General features: G+C 42.8%; 1 protein-coding gene across 2 annotated transcripts; it reads left to right on the top strand.

Moving 5' to 3' along the window:
• The first annotated feature begins 4255 nt into the window (after positions 1–4255).
• Positions 4256–19736, top strand: LOC308176395 (uncharacterized protein). 2 transcript variants are annotated; one of them, XM_080552042.1, is made up of 4 exons: positions 9804–9970; positions 10065–10185; positions 14977–15087; positions 15384–19736. In XM_080552042.1, exons 1-4 carry the CDS (start codon positions 9931–9933, stop codon positions 15487–15489), a joined length of 378 nt encoding a protein of 125 aa, XP_080408168.1. In that variant the 5' UTR covers positions 9804–9930; the 3' UTR covers positions 15490–19736. The 2 variants fall into 2 exon arrangements, 1 of the variants encoding a protein (XP_080408168.1); XR_013938245.1 differs by lacking the exons at positions 9804–9970; positions 10065–10185 and adding an exon at positions 4256–4982.
• The last annotated feature ends 409 nt before the right edge of the window (positions 19737–20145 follow it).

The raw sequence follows: 20145 nt of genomic DNA, 5'->3' as shown, positions 1-20145 counted from the left end.
TGTTTTTCTCTTCCTTATTATTATTAAATGTCGGGATGGTACTTAAATGTCAAGAAAGTCCTGAGAAATGTCACATACCGAAGGAAAACATGATATTTTATGTTTAAAAAGCCCTGAGCATAGCAATATCTGCTTTTCAGGCTGCGGGGGCTGTTCTGGCCACCTCTCAAAAGAAATGGATCTCTTGAGAGAAATAGATTTATGGTGCTGATGGTGTTTCAGTTTTAAACTTTGATACTGAAATTGGAGGTCCAGAAACGAAGCCTATCTTCTCTCTGGTTCATCTCTGCCCTGACATGATAATAGGTCACCGGGAACAATCGGCTGCTTTCATTAATTATTAATGCAAACACATGGCAAAAGCAATTTGGAGATCACCGAGTACATGTGGGTCTGCTGATGGAAGCGTAAGGGGGAGGGAGCGGGGTGTGATTATTCATCTGAAAATAATTGAGGGTGGTAAGTGCCAAAGAGGAGGGGGATCAGCAGATCAGGCTTAGGTATAGCTGGAAGAATAAAATGGTATTTTACTTTTCAGTTAGATGCGAATCTTACGTTACGTTAAAGCGAAAATGCTTAGAGCAGGGCATGCGGTTCACATGAGTATTAGGTTACTGAGCTGAAATGGGGCCAGTGCAAATATGCCTTTATAAACCTTCACGAGAATTCAGATACTTGCTGAGCGTGTAGAAAAGGCAGTAAGCTATTCGCTGCTGGGGAGCTGCATACCTAGGCAAACAAGAAGAATATAACTCTCGTCCGTGTGCTCTAGTAGCCTACTTGTGTATTTATGCCGAGGGGAGAAAGCAGAAGTCTTGAGACCTCAGAATAAGAGCAGCTGTATGATGTGTGCTGTCTGAAGGTGACCTTTTCTCTACACCAGCCTAGGCAGTCCGAGGAACAACGACACTTACTGCTGCCATAGAAAAGGAACGGTGTGAATTTGTCCAAAAACGTGATGTAGTCAGAGGGGCCATGCCTGTGCCTCCTTCTCTGTTTGCCGTGTAGACACTGTGCATCCCAGCAGGAGTCCACGTGCTGGTAGATCCCAAATGGCTGCAAAAAGCAAGAGCAGAAGGAGCTCTCTATACATTTTCTCTCTGTTTCCCTAAAGAAAAAGCCTACACTGACACAACGACAACATCAGATCTGAACGTCTTAAAGAACAGTTCCGCAGAGAGTGGTTCAAAACCCCCACGCAGGTCGGTGGTGCATCGCCAGGGCCTCCTCTAGCTGTAGTCTGGAATTGGTGCCCAGGAGAGCTTTCCCTCCTGGTGGCCACCAGCCCCAGCAGTGCCACAACACCAAATGTGCCATCCATCCCATTTCTGTTCTCCAGCAGTGCTGTTTGGGAGGGATGCGAAGGTTAACAACACCCCCAGCCTGCTAAGCAGGGCTGGCACGGTGGAGAATAAAACACGAAGCAGCTCTCCCGCGCCTAGGCTGCGGCAGCTCCTGCAGTGCCACGGATTAATGAAGCTCCAGACTGTCTGATGGAGTTTTTCCCACAGAGCAAAATATTAACTAAGGCAATTGATTGCATTTTCATTTCTTGGGGGAGCACTCAGCCCACACACCCTATTGTGCGTCTGATCACAAAGGAACGTCTGCTGTAGCAATATTGTGTTATCTCGCAGGTGCTTTGTGATACATCTCGAGCTGTTGCCTCTGATGTCAAAAGGAAATGGAAATTCTTGCTCAGAAGACCTACCTGAGAAAGAAATGTGTTCTTGTAAATTCAGTGTCCCAAATGTAGGAAATTGCAATAGCCGCTGCTGAAAAATACTGTGATAAATCCCCATCCATCTGGAATATTGCCATAATCCACTACAGATTGCCGATTAATTGCACACTTAGTTCTATGTAATAAGGCCAGATAATAGGCTGTATTAGCCTAAGTCCCCCAGAGGCGGTGGAAATACATCACAATATTCTTAAATAGCATATTTTTATTACAGCAGTGCCTGCAAGCTCCTGTCTGGTACTGGAAACCTTGTGTGCTAGGAATTGTACGTGTAATGAAAGGCCAGATTTACAGCACGTACTCCTCTTTAGTGAAGCACTTAATTGCTTACTTCGAGTACCATTTTAAATAAACTGATCTCATCTATTTTCTAATTAAACATGGGAAATAATTTTTATAGTGTGGCTGGTTGGGATACATAGTTATTAAATCCTCTTCTAGTGCCAGAGAAACCGTAAATAGTCTGTCTTGCCCTGTTAAGATTAAAATGAGTCTTTCTGTTCTGCAGAAAAATACCTTTGAACAGTGGTGTGTAAAATATTTAGGATTTTGAGCACGCATATAAATCACTATTTTTTTTTTTTTTGCTAACTTATGGAGAACCTTTTGTGGCCAGTTTGGATTTAGACTAAATTTCCTGTTCCTTAAACCAGTTACCTATTGAGAATATGTCATTTTTTAAAACACGTTTGGGGATTTTTTGAATTAATGAAATTTTTCCCTGTTCCACCGAACAAATGTAATCGATGACCTTTTCCTGCATGCTATAGTTTTAATATTTGATTGTAGTGTTTCTGGCAAGCAACTCAGTAACCTGTAATTGTTGCCCAGAGGACAAAAAATAAAAAAAAAATAAAAAAAAAGTATGTCTTAAAATTAAGTCAGTGTCACAGGATTGGTAGGGTCTAAGGAAAAAATGCATCTTCACATTTTACTTCCATTTACTGCTGCAGGTAGTTGTTCTCTCATGCCCTTCACATCCATAAAAGTAATGTAATTTTTTAAGCTTATTTTTTTCTGATTACTGTGTGTTTGTCTTGTACAACTGGGGACGTTTCCATGCACAAATTCATCATACAAGGTATAACTCTGTACATCCATGGCAAAATCAGTAGTGTAGTACCAAGGGGAGCTGCATTGGTGCAGAGAGATGATTTTAACTTGAGTTGCTCTCAGAAAAGTTTGGGATCGATTCAGAAGGCTTTGGGGGGCTCCCAGTGAAACCAGCTTTCTTTGCTGCTCCCTTCCTTCGCTTGAGGTTGCCACCAGACTGATGAGGCAAAACTTGAGTCGTAAACCACTCCCTGTAAGAAAAGCCAGATTGAGCCCGGGCCTCCCTGCCCCCTCATGTATTATACATCTGAAGCTCATGATAATTTCATAGGGTTTCATTCTCTAAAAATAGTCTCTTCATGACCTAGGGCCTCTGGATCTTCCTAGCAGCAGGCACCACATAAATTAAGCATCCAGCTCCACCTCCACTTGTGTGCTACTGGCTCAGCTTAGCTTAACTCCCAGGAGGGCCAAGCCCACGTTTGCCAGTTGCAAGAAGGGCAACATTATTTATTACTCCTGAAAGCATGGAAGAGTTGTGTCTGTTGGGGGAGTCATCTTGGGTTTAGCCTGCCACAAGCCCTTGTGAAAGAGAGATTATGATTTGAGATGAATTTAGCTTTTCTATGTTTATAGGGAGAAGTCATTACAATGAGGTGGGTGGGTCTTCCCCTCACAGGGTGGATTTTGTTTGGTTGTTTTTCTGTTCTCAAACTATTTTTATACTATCAAAGTAGAGAATCTGATTCCTACAATACAGTCAAGGATATTAGTAATGAGAGACCGCACAGAGAACTGCCACCGTCTCCTCTCAGTCCTGATGAGAGCCTTTGCTTTTAGCCAGCCTGGGAAGCTGGGCGTCGCTCGCAGACACACGCCTGCCTGCCTCCAGAGCAGGGTGTGGAAATGCTGGTTGGAGCCATTTGATCTGGATTGGTATTCGAGTGCCTCGAGGAACTCGCTTCCACAGTGCAAGATAAGAATATTGGTTCCTCACGTGACCGATTGCAGATTTCTTCGACCTTCAGCTACGAGGGGAAGCGTTCCTGAACCTGAAATCTTCTGAATCTTACAACAGAGTTCCAGCAAAGCTCCCCCACTTCTCCCCCTTTTTTCTTATTTCTTTTTTTTTTTTTTTTTTCTGGTTTTCTTTACAAAAAGCCACTTCTGAGTAGAATGGATTTTCCTCTAACCAGAAGACGTGGTCTCACTAAGCATGGCAAGTTAGCAGCACCTTCCACCTTCCTCACGTCCAGCTGCAAGGTATTTTAACATCTGATCACCATGCTGCAAGAATACCTAATAAACAACCCCTGAGTGCCTACTGGCAGAAACAAAAAGAACCATATGCTGTCAAGTTAGCAGATGTATGTGAGTGTCTGTATACATAAATACACACGTTATACAGCTACACACACGTGCACACCATTACGTATGTATATGTTTATACATAGGACATTCACAGAGCATTCTTTTTTTCTTTGCTGTGCTGATGGATTCATTTCAGAACAAACAGACCAAGCCCTCAGCCATGTGAAGCATTCGAGTCTTATCGAAGTCCTGGTCATTTATCTAACCAATGTAATGGGTCTGTGTTCTTCCAGCTGTATAGCCACCCGTTTGTACTCCTCCTGCAGTGTATTGTTGGGAAGTAACTTTTCTGTTTGGATGCCACAAGTGAGTGATAACAGGAACTGGCAAATCTCGTTCTCTGTGTGTAGATCTGCCATACATTTAACAATCAGTATTTTTCCCCCCCACCTCCACAACCACCCTGTCGTAAATTTAAATCAAAGCCCATTCAGGACGTTTCATTTCAAGTGGTTTCATCTTACTGTAATTACCCAGCCATGTGAGGGATAGCTAAACAATTGTCTGCACAACAATGGAGATGAAATAAAGATAGCCTCTAATTAATTCCATCTAGGTTATAATTAATTTTGACTGAGTTGCTCAGGACAATATCCCTAAGTCTCACAGACTTCTATAAAGAGGACTGATCGCCAGCTGCTGCTCTTTGATTTTTAAAGCAGATGGGGCTATTTCCAGCTATTGCTTAAAAGGAAATGATGAGGATGCAAGTAGAGTGATTGAGTGGCTTTGAATAAGCCCTGCGGTAAGACTGGTAGAAGGGCTGCTCTGAAGGCACACTGGTCCCTGGCAATGTCTTTTAAAGACTTTCTAGGTATTTTTATGCAATTTTCATTAAAATTTTTAAGGATTCCTTTCCTTGATCTACTAGAAAAAGGAGAAATATGTGATGCAATATTATGTGAGTAAATACGTTATCATATACTGTGTGTTAAACCTGCTTTAGGTCCTAGTGCTAAAGGCAGTGAAGAAGGGCACACAAATAGATGTTTCTAGTCCTTTTCACTTCATCGAAACAAAAGATGAAAAATATCCATTAGATCATTCTCCTAGTTCTGTCTGTCAATGCAGAATTGTTCCCTGCTTCGTTATACAGCAAGCTTTGGTGAATAATTCATTAAAACTAATTTATCTGAGAAATTCTGCCACTTGCTTGGTTTGCTGACAAATTGCAAAATTCTCAGAGGGATTTGTTTTTAGAAATTATTCATAAATTTTTTGGAATAAATAAATCCTAACTTGCTGGTAGGCTGGGCGCTTTGAAAATAACAGATATATAAAATGACAGTCTGTCAGTTTCCCAAGTAACACAGTATTTAGATATCTTGATTGGGTACTTTCCAGAACTAGCTAATACCTGGGCATGTTCTTAGTCATGTACTGCAATGCAAAAAGGGAAAATCAAGGTTTGAAATTAGCTTTCTCTGAGTGTAGAATGCTTATAGAAGAGAGCAGAGATGTGACAAATTTGGGGATAAGATGTTTAAAAACTGATAACTGCCCCCTGCAACTGTGAAGTGGGGGAAAAATGTCACACGTCTGCCCTGTTATGATATGCATTAGGGAAGCTGGTGATTTAAATATTAAATGGTGGTATATCAAATACTTTTCCTGTGAAGTTCTTGTTGCTCAGTTCATGTTTTCCTGTGCTGAATTTCCTACTTACTATCCTTTTTGTTTGGCTGCCTTTTCATTGCTGTCCTACATACACTGTCCTAACAGTCCTTAAACACCCAGCCCAGTGTGTTTTTGGAGGTGAATTTTGCAGGGAAAACAATGCTTAAAAGCTTCTATGAAAGATCTGTTAATATGCTTGTGAAGAAACTGCCAAAGAAATTAGATGAGCCATAAGCAGAGGGGTAGAAAATGGTATAAAGTGTGTGCAGCCTAATCTTTCTACTACAAATCTGTTTTCATGTGCTGTTTAGTCTGATCCAGAGGAGTCGTGGTTCTGCTCTTAGACCATCAGTATAGCTCATGTGGAAAACCAACCTGCATCATCTATTTGCTTTACCTTGAACATCGTATGTTGAATCTATTTAGTGTTGCTTTTTCTTAAGTCTATTTCCTTGTGTGTGCCACAGCACATTGATTTTTGAAGTGACTGAGATGATTACAATGCTCTAAGCTGCCTTCTACATGGCAGGCCATAAGGTTTCACCCAGTGGTCCTTGCATTGAACATAAAAAACATTCCCTGATTGTGAATTCTCTCTTTTCCCCCTTAACACTGGTGCTCTTAAACTTCTTAGTCTTACCAAAAGATGGTGTATTTTAGTGATTGTAGTCATGGCTGCGTGGTACAGAGTTCATACAACGTTATTCAATCGGTTCCAGTCAGGCCAGCATCACTTTATCAGCATGCAGCATCTGGGTTGCTGCTAGCTCAGATAAAAGGTACTGGTGATGTGACATCGTGCTGAGTGCTGTAACAAGCTTCAGCTGGCTTTGGTGGCTGACTTTTGTAGGGGAGAGGCATGTTCCATCTATTTTATATAGTCGTCATAATCCTGGATTACAACCCCGCTGAATAGCTGTCTATTTTGAGATAAACGAAGACTAGAAATTTTCTTTTCCCCTTCAATTCTCCCTCCTTCGCAGTGTGGTACTTGCATTACTTCTGGTTCCAGGCCTTGTAAAGCGCTGCACAGACAGCTTCCTGGCCACCAGGAGTAAATCGCCTTCCAAAGACACTAACAGAAGCACAGGTTGGGTTTTCTGCCTAATACCTGTGCCCACTAGAGTGGGTGAGTCAGTCCTTTGTCTAAAGGGAGAAATTTTTAAGTGACTCACAAATTTCTTCCTTTTCTTCAAAGGATTCCTATCAAAATCTTCCATGGAGAGTTCTACAGAAAATTCAAATAAGATCTGCAGTTTTGCATTGCCTACTTCTGGTTTATTCAGTAATTGTTTTCAGTAATTATTGTTGTTAAATTAGCCAGAGTTGTTTATCTGCTCTCAGACTGCATGGCAGCAGCAGAAATCCGTGCCCATGTAACAACAAACTGACAAACTTGGCTCATGGTTCATCGCTCAGTACGCACGAGAGACCTGTCCTTTTCCAGGGTTACAAGGATCTTTCCTGATTAAGATGTTTAAGAGAAAGTAGAGGAGGAGGAGAAAAAAATAAATAAAAAATAATAAAATTAAATTAAATTAAAATTAAAAAAAAAAATATGGAACTCTCTGAAACCCCTACCTGACAATTTTCAGAGCTAAAAATCATCTTGTGCATCAGGCTGGAATGTAAAAAAGTTAAGGGACTTCATGTGTATATTTTCAGATGTTCCAAATGTTGTCTGTAGCCAAGATCGTGACCACCTTGTAGGTTTTCTATCCTTTCCTGATGCATTGCTGAGATATGCAGAATAGGTTTTCATCTTTTCTTGTGGATATATTTTTATTTGCAAAGCTTCCATTTAGTCTTGAAAAGGAACTTAGTCTGATCTTGAGAGAGAAACGTGGAAAGGAGAAGTAGACACCCACACCCTCTTTCCAAACAGCTCCCTGTTCATGCTTACTCTGCTTTTTGCTGTCAGCAATTCAATGTCAGTAAGTTCCCTCTTGGGCACACAAAATGATACCAGGAGATCTCAGTATTCACTGAAAGTAAGGCCTTGTTGTGCTGTCTCAGTTGTGCCTCCATTGTCCACTTGAAGCAGGTTTTCCAATTCTAAGAAGCTTACTTAACCCAGGGTTTAAAGCTATTTTTATCCCACGTGAAATGTGTGTAGAGAAACGTCATTTGGAAATGGAGGACGGCGTTGTTTGTTTTTCCTCGGGGTCTCCTTTATGCTGCAGAGAGGTGAAATGGTATTTTATAGAAAACCTAGAGAAACTTCAGGTATCCTGCACATCCTCACGGCTTGAGGCAACTCTTTGAGGGACAAAGAGGTTGATTCGTTTGCAAAAGCTCATTGGTGTAGTCTGAGATCTGAGTTCTTCCAAGCACGTGGAAATCTTTCCTTCCCAGACCACTGCTCCTGCACTGTCTGCAGTGTTAAATGAGGGCCCTCCCATGGTCACTTTAGTGATGAGGTACCAAAATTGCCACTACTTTAGTGATATGTCATGTCAAAGTGTAGGTTTTAAGGCACAGAGCTGTAGTATAACTTGGAGTTTATCTGATCCCTTCATTGCTCCTGCTATATAACAATAATTGTAATAAATATAATAATAATTGGAAGAGTTTATGTAGGTGCCAAGTTGCTGGGATTTGTTCTGTAGAATTAAAAACAGTAAGGCAAAGATGACAGAGGTAATTTGGCAGGCTACACAGAGCAGTCATGGCACTATTAAAAGACAGTAGCGTGTCTGTTGCTGTTGTGAGCTTTTAATCACTCCAATTACTGAGCTTTTCCCATCCTGACAGCTGGCGTGCACCGGAGTCTCTTGTTAAGGCTTGTATGAGTGGTGGATTTTTTTATTTTTATTTTTTTTTAAGTCAAGTGAATGACCACAGCACCAAACAGTCCCAACACCACCTAGCAATTTGTGCAGCTGGAGAGTTTGCTTCTTTTGCAGAACACGTTTAATGCAGTATCCACTATAATGTGTGCAATAACTGCCCATCCAGGCCATGCAGCAACACAAAGCCCGCTGAATTCAGGGTGTTATTAAAAAGCCATTGTACCAGGGTTAATGGGGGCTTGGTTAAAAGAGCTGTACTTCTTGTCACTGGAAGTTTAGCAACAAAGGCTATTTGGCTTTGGAGTCAAAACTGGATAAAATTAATGGTAATAGAATAAAAATGCACATGAATCTGTAGGAAAAAAAAAATCTGCTGTGTAAAGGGATGATATTGTCTTAAGTGTTAAGAGGAGTACCCAGCCTCACTCCCTTGAGATTTCTCCTGAAAGTCCATGCCATGCTGACTTCTCAAGTGAGGTAAATGCAGAACTTTTGGCTAACAAAGATGATTTCTTTTCCCCTTCCTGGAATCATTATAATTTCTGTCATTTTTAATGAGAATGTTACTTCCCAAGTACTTTATGAACAGAGAGACAAAATCCAGTCCTACTTACACTAAGTTTTTACTGGAATCAAAATTTGCCTCTTTAACATGTATCCCAGGGGTAGATCCTGTTGTTTTTATACAAACTCAGTACCAAAGCCTGAATATAGGCTGTGGATTTCACCTTCCATATGGCCTGTCATCATTTCACCGGTCAAAGATTTGGTAACTAGCCAGAGGCCAGAGAGGAAGTTCAGTGTGTGTTTTTGTCTTAACAGCAGTGCCAGCTTATGCAGCTCTCTGGTTGACCAGTCAGTGAACCTGAACTGGTTAGGTTGAAAACTGCTATTTTTTAAAATGTTGTTCTTTTTTCTTTTCTTCTCAAAATAGCCTGGTTTATTCCTTTGCTTCTTCTGGCACAACAAGAGGTTGTTCTAGATCATGCCTAGTTGGTTCCTACAGCCATATTAATAGTATCTTACTGTTACTCCAGTGTCCCTAACCTCCCAGGAGTTCCTCAGAAACACATTCTCTGGAAAACCTCTCTAAATATTAATGAGTTGAGAACTTCCACTGAAAACACACTGAATCAGATGCAAAAAGCCTTCCTGAGAAGAAGCAAGTCAATGCCTTTGCCCTGGCCCATTACCCCAAAGTAATTTATGTACCAGAAGAAGCTGGATTGCAGTGTTCCCCGAAGGCTAGGATGCCTGCAGGACACACCTGGCTGCCTCCTACAGCCCTGTCTCAGCCCTCAGCTCTTCTCTGACAGCAGCTAACCCCAGGGACGTACAAGGCTGTGTCAGCAGATGCCAAGTCTCAGACTAGCAAAGAACCTGCTTGAAAAGAGTAGGTCTTTTCCAGATCTCTTGCAAGCTGTCTTCATCCCAGTGGGCCTCTGTGGAGCTGCACGCTGACCTTTTTTATGTTTGATTTAACATAGAGCTTCTTTTCTTTGGTGCTGAGCTGGAGCTGCTGGTGCCTTCTCGAGTGATCACAAAGACTTGCAGAAGTGTTGGCTTCAGCTCCCATGCAAGTAACAAGGAAGCCAGGAGCCAAGAAATGTGAGCAAAACACAAATACCCTGGAGAGAGATGTGTCATGGCTGTGGTTTTACACCTGCCTCCCATGCCCTCCTTCTCCCCACTAAAAGTTTCAGTTAGAAAGTTGCAGAATACGAGTTGCAGTGGGATCTTTTCCTCTTTATAACAGAGTGGAGCTACAGCCTTTCTTTTGTATATGACTCCAGAAAAACCTCCTGCAGGATTAGGGGATCACCCTCCATATATCCTGGGAGTTAAATACCCCCTTTGAGGTACTAAGTGTGCCCTAAAAATCGAATGGATGCCTTGCAGAAATAACCTTGGCTTTTTGAAGGGGGCAAGGTAGTTTTGTAAGTATTGGTGGTGGTGGTTTTTTTCCCCAGTTCAGGATTCAGCCCTGCTGCCCGAAGGTAACATCAAATTCATACATTTCACCATGCGTGGGACTAGATCCCAGGTTTGTTCCTCTTTGAATCTCCCCGGCACGGCCGCTGTGAGGCCCAGACCTGCTCTGAAGGCCCAGCTTTGCCGTCTGCCTGTGCTGAGTGAGCAGCCTCTCTTCCTGCCCCTCTCCACCGTAAGGAGGTGGCTTGGCAGGCCTTGGGAGAAGAGGCTTCAAAATAAGAATTTGTGCCTAAAAGGCATTTTTTTAATCGTACTAAGTAGTTGTAGCAATCCTTTTACCCCCCAGGCAATCCCGACAGGATGCGCATGCCTGTTCATTGATGCTGCAGGTGGTCGCAGGGCCCAGGCAGCTGTGGGAGGCCTGCCCTGGGCACGCGCTGCCACCAGAGAGGGTCGGCACCTGCCGCCTTCCATGTTGCTCCGGTTCTACCTTTATTCCAAAAGGCTGAGGATTACTATGGCAACCCCAATCACACGCTGTGAAGGATTCAGACTAAAACCCCCAAAGGTTCGCACTTTAAGGGCCTTTCTCTCTTCCTCTCCTATTTTCTCCATCACAGAAATCACGTCTGAGCAGATGGGCCTGTAGCGGCTTCATCACGGCCCCTTTGTGTGCGGGGAGCCCTTTGTTCCTCGGCTTCACGAGGCTGAGCAAATGCAGCTGCTCTTGGGGTCAGGGGCCATATCAGGTTGTTGTTTCCCAGTTACTCAGATCAGCAATGAAATCACCCAGTTTAGTTCCAGAATATCTTGGTGGGGTGAGGCCTGTAACTGCTGGTCGTGCATTGCTCTGCTTGGAAAGGCGCTCGCTACAGCAAGAAAAGCTTTGGTGCGTTTTCTCTGTGCCAAAACTTTTAGAGTCCTGGGAGATAAGCTCTGTGTGAGTGATTTAAGAGATTATTGCTCACCTATTCCTTACAACCTGCTCCCAAAGGTTACTAACTTGATCGCAGAAGCAGCTACTCACTAGCTCCATGTACACTTCTAGCCACAGGCTGGAAGCATGATGGATTGAAATTTATTTGGCTTCTCTTTGGACTGTGATGGTTTGGGCTGTCTAGCTGCTTGCTTGGTCCCATTGTGGATATCTTTTTTTATGGTGGCATAATTAGACCTTTAATTTTTCGGTCCTTATCCTCCTTATGCAAATAACATGTTTACACAAAGCTCTGTCCGTCAGATGGGCTTTGTGATGAGCAGGAGATTTGGGGAATTCCTTTGCTTGCCCACAGTCTGGGAGAATAGCTCTGGGGGATCTTCCGTCGTGTTTTATCTCCCATACGCTGAATGCACTTCACAACCATTTTCCTCATCCAGACTAGGATATGAAAGGCGATTCTGTTCAGCACACTGACCTTTGTGTCCGTGTCCCTGGTCGACAGGACAGATTCCTACACAGCTAATATTTTCTCTGCTTCTGAGGAAAAACTTCTCCTTTATTTGCTCTGAGTCACACTGGATGTTATCAGTGGCTCCATGGTTACACAATTCACCTTTCTGCTACCTGCCTAGAATTTATCGCAAGATTATCAATTGGCAGAAACGGGAGGTTTCTTTATAGGTACGATCCCGAATATTTCCTGATTTATCTCGACTGATTTTGCCCATTTGTTAACTCCCTCTAAGTCTGTCCAAGGTTTTACACAAATGGGTGTGGTGTGCACAACGTATGGAAGAACACATTGGCACTTGCATCCTTTGGCTGAAATGGGAACCAGCTGTATGGGTGGGGGGATTTCCTGGATCACAGCAGCTGCAACAGGAAATGGGGAAAATTCAGCCAAAAAGATTTTTTCAATTCTCTAGCAAACGTTCCTTGGTGAGCTTCCAGACATATCTGGCTTTGATTATCTCTTACTTGTTTGATATATTGGAAAGAGAGATTTCAATTTTTTTATTTTATTTTTAAACAGAAGTAGCAGAGCAGCCAGGCCAAAGCGAATAGGAACAATCTGAGGAATTGCTGATGTTAAAAGAAAATTATGGTGGCATGAGGGATTATATTGTTATTGTCTGATTGAGCTTTAAAGAACAGAGTGTACGGTATTTAATCCTACTCTTACACGATGGCGTTTCATGAATACATTTGTTAAATAAGGAGGTCGGTTCAGTAGTGCCTTCGTGCTTACTGTGGGAAGATTTTCCTTTTTTTTTTTGTCATGCTGGGTTTGAGCAGCTGTAGTCTCTCAGATTGTAGTTCTGATAACGAACAAGTCTCAGTGTATACAAAATGAGAGGTGCAGCATGCAAATCCTCCCAGGGAAATAGTTCACGAGTGATTTCTCCTTCCCCACCTCAGTCATGCAACACAGCACACTATGCAGTCTAGCAGTAATTATGGTATCAGTCCTATTACTTTTGAATTCAAATGCACAAGTTTATGGACAAACAAATATATATCTCCTGGACATAAAGCTAAAGTAGAATATTTAAACTTTTAAAGTTTATTATTATTTCTTTTTTTAATTTTTAATACTTTAATATTTTAAGTATTTCATGTTTTGAGGGCTTTTTCACATGCTAACACGTGAAAATCAATGTGTTCCCAAGAAAAGCAAAGGTTTTGAAGCAACTGCCTTTTGTAGTGGCAGCGTGATTTGTTATTGAATTTTGACCAATTTTCTCAAAATGATCTGTAAAGGCTTAATGTTCAAGACCCAGGAGCATGTGCAAAGTAGGGAGCAAAAGTCTAATTTGTACACGTGTTTGCCATGACTATGAGGACTGAATTAAACTGAAAGGGTGTTAGGAGATTGATAATACTCTGGGGCTGAGCAGAGAAGTGTGAGGGGGTGGGAAGCAATTCTAATTTTGTGATTCCTGCCAATGTGAGCCCTGGCTTATACATAATTAGCTTTCTCGATTATCATCGCAGAATGAAAGTATGAATGGGGAAGCTAGGATGACCTTCTGCTGGCGAGGGGCTTCGCGTGACTTCCTCCTCCCTGCGTGTGCTCAGCTCCAGTCCCAGCCTCCTTCCTGAACTGGTTGTGGTCTCTCGCCGGGATGCAGGGCAGCTCTGTGTCCTATTCATATTGCTCATATTAAAAGGCAAGAAGAGAAGGCTGCTCTGCTTCTGACATGCTGCAGAGTCGCAGATCCGTGTTCCCTGAGCCCTTGTGTTAAGTACAGCGGCCCTTCAAAATAAGTAACTGCAGCAGTTCTTGCTGAATAACGCAATTCACACAGACAAAGGAGGGACTTTTTTCTGCCCGCAAGCAAAATAACCGAGGCAATCTGTCCCTTCCCCAGAAAGTGGAAGTGGGAATAAGTAGCTGTAGAATCCTACAGGGCAGATGTCCGATAAAAAATCCATTCAGTTTAGCTCTCCCTCATGGAAAATAAAGGAATATAAGAACTCATTATTACCAGTGCCCCAAGCAGGAGCTTAGCAGCTAGCAGTAGTGACAGCTCAGGTTATTAGTGTATTTATAATAAAGTCGTTTAAGTCTGCTGCACGGAAGGATTTGTGAGTCAGCAAACATAGTAAAGAGGTCTGCAAGGGACAGGCCAGCACAGAAAGGAAAATTGTCAGGGATTATTCAACGCTGATCATGCCCATGTTTCTGTGTCCGTTAGCACTAACCATTGTTCTGGGAATGACAGGTCTGCCAGTTTTAATTTCTTTGAAAGCTGAGCGCATAGAAGGCAAGGAGAAGTGTTGGTTCTTGACAGATTATAAAAAAGTGGGTCAGCCTGACCGAGTTGGCGTGAATGCAGAGAGGAACCGTGCACAAGGATGTTCTACCAAAGCGCCCGTTGTGCAAAGACTGCTACCCAGTTTACCCTCTTAACCTACATTTGGAAATATATTGTGCTTTACAGATGCATATTGCAGTAGATTTGAGGGACCTCGTTGACTTTCTAATAGGTTTAGAGCTGGAGAAACCAATTTATGCCTCGTAGGAATGAGAGCCCTTAATCATGTTCAGTCTGGAGGTTTCTTGCAGGACTGAGACTAAGAAGGGCCCAAAACCAAAAAGCAAAAAGAGATGTCTAGCTGTCAGTTGTTTCACACTTAGTAGCATTTTTAAATTTATTTTTTAATGTGGAAGACCTCTATGTTTATATATATTTTTTATTATTATTATTATTTTTGCATTTAAAGCTCAGGGAAAAATAAATTACTGCTGTGACTAACCAGAAAGCAACAGCTGAATGCTACAACATAACCAGGAGATTTTAATGAACCAGATGCCCAGCTCATACCAAAAGTTGGTTGGAATGGGATGCTTAATTCGCATTAGTATCTTTAAAAGCTTTTGCTAAACACAGATCCTAATCGCTTGTGCTCGCTGATGGTCCCATTCTGCTTTTTTTAGCAGCAGTAATCCAGGTAACCTGGACACACTCCAGCGTGGGTAATTATGTTCTCCTGACCTAAATTCATCTTCTTGTTTCAAATAGATGCTGTTCTGGCTCTGAGATCCTAAATGAGCAATTGCTCTTACATGCATTCTTAAAGGCTTTCCGTGTTTCATCCACGTTAGCTGTCACTGGGGATGCAGCAGGTCTTGGGTACGTTGTGGTGTCTTTATAAACTTAAAAATCCCTTTGTAGGGTAAAGTGGGAGGGGAATTAGTAAACATAACTTGTATTTTACAGCATCTACTTAAAAATATTTTGTTGATAAAAATCGGGTGTGTATTAGATTCAATCTGATATTTAGCAAACGTGCATAGTCTGCGATGTGGTCGCAGCACCAGCGCTTCTTGGCATTTATCTCTGACTTTGGAGAGTGCTCGTCGTTCTGCCAAATACTCAATAATGAAAATTTCAGCTGAATATTTGCTCCTTGTTCTTCCTGGTTCCAGCTGGTCAGGCAGTACCTGCAGCACACCGGAGGTTCCTGGAGCTCCGTGTCCTCCAGGAAGACTCAGCACAGACCAGTGCGCTCAGCACAGAACAAAACACACATAAAGATTAACTGATTTTTTATGAAGATCCCCAGATGAGGCAATGGCCTGAGGAGACTGCAAGGGGATGAAGCAGATCTGGTGGATCGGCCTGGGGACATCAGCTGAACCAAACACTAGCTAAATTAACCAGGCTTTCTTGCACACCTTGATTTCAGTCTGCTCTGAGTGTGAAATACGTACTTAACGCTGTTGTGTTAGCCATGTTAGGTTTTTATCAGAAACATTTTACTAAATCTCATCCTTCAGCTGCTGCTGAGACCTTACCTGCCTTTTTTCCCATGCCACTGGCTCAGGATGTGACCTGTGCTCCTCGCACATATCCAGGCAGGCACCCTTCACCGGGCAGTCAAGCACAGGAAAAGAGCAAGGTGGGACCGACATTTCGGTGATAAGTACACAAAACAAAGAAACGAGGGTAGGAAGGGATCGGAAGGGAAATCGGTGTCAAAACCCCAGATTTGAAGAAGGATGGGATGGGAAGTGGGAGGGCGGCTGGAGAGGGAGAGAAAAGCTGCTGCAGCTAAAGGACATAGCAGGAGAGTATGAAAAGGCTCAGTGGGAGGAGAGTAGAAAGGCGGAGTGCCAGTACCCACAAAACAAAAGAGAGCAGAGGACGAGCAGGGAGGTGAAAGGACAAGGTCTGGGGCTGGAAAGAGGAAATCGCACAAAGGCACTGTCAAGAGGAAGCGTACAAACATCCAGTCTCATCAGTGTCCCAGCCGTGCTGACATTCCCACTCTCACTCCCTTCATTGTAACGCCTGAAGTGACGTGCAGCCATTCACAGTAAAAATTTCATTTTGCATTGTGTCACTGCCACAAAGCCACTGCATTTTCATTAGTGCAGTAAAATCCATGATTTATATATGTTTGCCTGTGTAGGTCTTGTTCTTTGCTCGGATACAGGCACAGTTACTGTTTGAACAGTCAAACAAATTGAGATGCACAAAATGGGACAGATAATTCCCTGGCGCATTAGCCATAGATGAACTTGACCCAAAATCTTTTAAAATCACATTTCCTTCTCTCTGTTACTAACAAAAGTGTTATGAGTTACGAATGCTGGAGCCAACTGAGGTCACTAATTCCTTGAAATAAGGACATTATATATTTAACACCATTTGCAATCCATACAAGAATCGTTGTAGTTATAGTTTAATACCTTGAATAAAGCACGCCTGTGATTTCGGGGAGGACTTGGTACAATGACTGCGCTGCATTGCTACAGCCACCCTGCAAGTGCCTGAACGTCTGTCCCATCCAGAGCAGAGCCCACCGTGGTGTTTTCCAGGGACAGGCATGGTTATGAGAACTAAGGAGAGGTTATGCAAACACTTTCAATTCGCTTCTGAAATGATTTATTACTGGTTTCAGGTCATGAGTAAATTAAGTAGGTTAATTGTTTTTTATTTCCTCTGTACTTCAATGGAAAGAGAAGCAGAAAAACCCCTTGCAAATTAATCTGCCTTGAACTCGGTCTGTTTCCTGGCATTATCATTTTTGCTTCATTTTGCTTTTGTTTTTGTGCTAGGTTCTTGCTTCAGTCTTGAGACACTAAAGAGATATAGAAGACTGTTTTTCTCCAGGGTCCAAATGTTGTGTAAACCCCTTTCTCTGTGTAAGCCCAGACTTGAAACAACACAAGCAGCCTGGGATGGGCAATAGTTTCTCAGACAGGAACTGAGAAAGAAGAAACACTGAGAAGAAGAGAGACTTAGTTAATGGGAAATGCACACTGAAGCGTATAACAAAAACATGATTAAAAGCCCGCAGTGTTACTGCCACTGTTGAGCGTTGCATAGGAAGAAACTTTCATGGTGCCCTTTTCAGAACTCATCATCATTAAATGCATTAAATAACAACAGCATTGACGTTGTCTTTCTCCAGTCTTTTATCTTTGATGAGCTGATAACCTGTCACACACACGGTAACTATTAAACTTCATAATACTACCTTGGAATAAAAGTGTAGGGAGAGTAGTTACTGGAATTGGAGTGAATCAGAGTTTACCTCAATGTGCATCAGAGTATCATCCTGAAAAAAAAAAAAAAGGATAAAGATAATAAAAATAATATTTTTATATGGTTAGGCTTTCCTCATGCTGGAATGGCCTCAGCCAGTTTTCTTACATTTACATGAGAAAACATCAGGGTTTAGACTGAAAAGTCGTTCCTGGCCATTCTAGGGAAATCCCAGGGCATATGCTTTGTCACCAAAGGTTAGACACAGCCGAGGAGGTTCTCGTCACCCTGAACCATTTCCTTCCTTTCAGCATTACAGGTGCATCCATCTGTAATGCTCTGCTTCTATGGAGTTTGATTTCGCTCACATCCTCTCCTTCTATCTCTGTCAGTGAGAGGATGCAAGATGCCACCTTTGTGTCAAGGAAAAGAGCTGAAATGCTGTGAAGCTGATGTATACGCAGGTTCAATTTTTCCCTTGGGACCAGATCTAGGCACTGTGGAAGTCCAGACAAGTCGCATGAATTTCAAAAAGATGCAGTGGGAGCTCAGATAGGAAGGCCTGAGGCCATCTCGTCCACTCTCTCCAAGCTTGTTAGGTGGTGTGCTCACACCCTGCGTCTGCCTTTGTGTGCTGTCAGGGCGAAATAGTTGCTCAGAGACGCAAAATCGACACCTTTTTCTTACCTCCATGCTTGAAACAGAGTTGGTATAGGTGACAGAAAGTAGACACATCTCGAGCACGGACCAAAAAAATGTCTCGTGTTGCCCACAAAGAGCTCCTTTTGCACCGGAGGGAATATTTTCCTCCCACTCGCTGCTTCCCCACCGATAAAGCCAGTTAGTGAAAAGAGACTGTTGGGGTCTGCTGAGCTCCAAAGCTCACATCTGAAATTGGGAATTTTAATTCCGTTTCTTCCACATCGTCTCGTTCTTTGTGTGTTAACGCAGTAAACTCAACGTATGTTGGAGTTCATATAGAAGACGTGTATGTCTCGTGCGATGGTAAAAGCAGTGAGCAATATGTGTAGTGAGTGCCCTGTTATGCAGTTACCATAGAGACAGAAAATTAAAAGAACTGAGTTCCTTATTCCTTATCGCTGGTCTACAATTAAAACCAACACCTTTTCTACTCTTGTTGCCTTCTTTTTGTTTACGTTGCATGAGGAAGGTGCTGATTTTCTGTCCAGATCCTCGCATTTAAGCTCCATGAACCACCCGTTCCATGCATATTCCTCTGAGCTGCTAAAACCAGGAACGCAGACTCAGGCCCGCCGTGCCTGGGGTTGGGCAGAGTTCAGATCTCCGAGCTCCCCGTTTGGTTCCTTAATTTGTGCTCACACAATTTCCTGTTTAGAAGCAAAAAGGGGACCAAAGAGATCTTGGTGTTTCTTGTTCCAGGCTCAGCACAGTTGTTCCTTCCACAGCAGCAGCTGACTGTCCGGATATTTCTCTGATAGGCACTTGAGTTAATTTTTCACATTCTTATCAATTCAGAAGGCTCATTAGTAAGAGCAGTTTCAAAATGTAATTTCAAGTGGCCAAAAATAATCAGATCAAAGAGGTTCTTTGGACTGTAAAAGCAATAGTTGACCTGGTTTTGCAGCAGAAGCACAAAGCACTCCGGAGATAGATAATTCTCTAGAAAAGTTCTTTACAAAGAAGGTGGAGGATGTCCGAATCAAAGCTCTGCACCTGGTGCAGTTCCTTTGCTGTACTCTCTGAGGTTTGTAAAAGGATCCTGATAATTGTGAGTTTCTACAACTTCAAATTACGTTGTTAGACTGAGTTCAGGGATGAAGCGACGCGTTGTGGATGCTGTTGCGATGTGGTTTGGGGGCCGTAGTTTGGCCACAGCCCGGCTGCACCCTCGCTGCACAGTGCTGGAGAGCTGCAGCCGAGGCCCTTCGGTTGTTAATTTCTCCTTGCTGTTTGGGGAAATTAAAGTGTCACGGTGACCAGTGTTAATAGATTCCCTGAAAGGTCAGCAGGACGCATCATATGAGCAATGAAAATCAGTTCTAATTGAGGCTTCTCTATTGTTCTGGTTGGCTTGACTGAAATCTTTCCCAGATGGCAAGTGTCACCAAAGCAACTCGGGACGTTCTGTGAGTGAGGAGGAACCTTTCCCAAAATAGATTATGTCCAGGAGATAAAAGTACATAAACCACGTGCCATCACGGCATGCCCTTTCCCTACCTTCAATACCTCCTCCCTAATTTTGACATCTACCCTGAATCTATTTTCTGCTCTATATTATCTTGTCACTAATTGCACAATAATTCTTCAATCACTCTAGACTGGAGAACAGGGAAATCCACCTGCCGGATGTTCCTGATGACTCTTCCCGACCCAAATTCGTTAAAGCTCCTCGTCGCGCCTCCTTTCCGTTCCTTCAGGGTGTTGACTCCCAAATACCGACAGACCAACCCGAAGCACCGAGCGGCAGCAGTCTGCCTGTCTAGCTCGCAGCAATCAGTCGGCTTGTAGGAGGGACAGCTGAGCTACATACGAAGCAGCATCCTGGATCATGCTGTAATTTGTAGGCCGTGATATTCGAGTTGTGAAATCAGAGATCTCCTTACATATGCAAAGCCAGAAACTGGTGATTCAGGAGCTGAGAGAAGCATGAAGCTGATGGCTGGGGAAAGGAGTGCCGTCAGCTGCCTGCAGAGAAACCTAAACCTATGTAATCCT

This window comes from Anser brachyrhynchus, assembly GCF_964034855.1.
Source record: "Anser brachyrhynchus genome assembly, chromosome: 12".
Lineage (NCBI taxonomy): Eukaryota > Metazoa > Chordata > Aves > Anseriformes > Anatidae > Anser > Anser brachyrhynchus.
The sequence above is the reverse complement of the archived record's forward strand: the minus strand, read 5'-3'. Positions and strand labels throughout refer to the sequence as shown.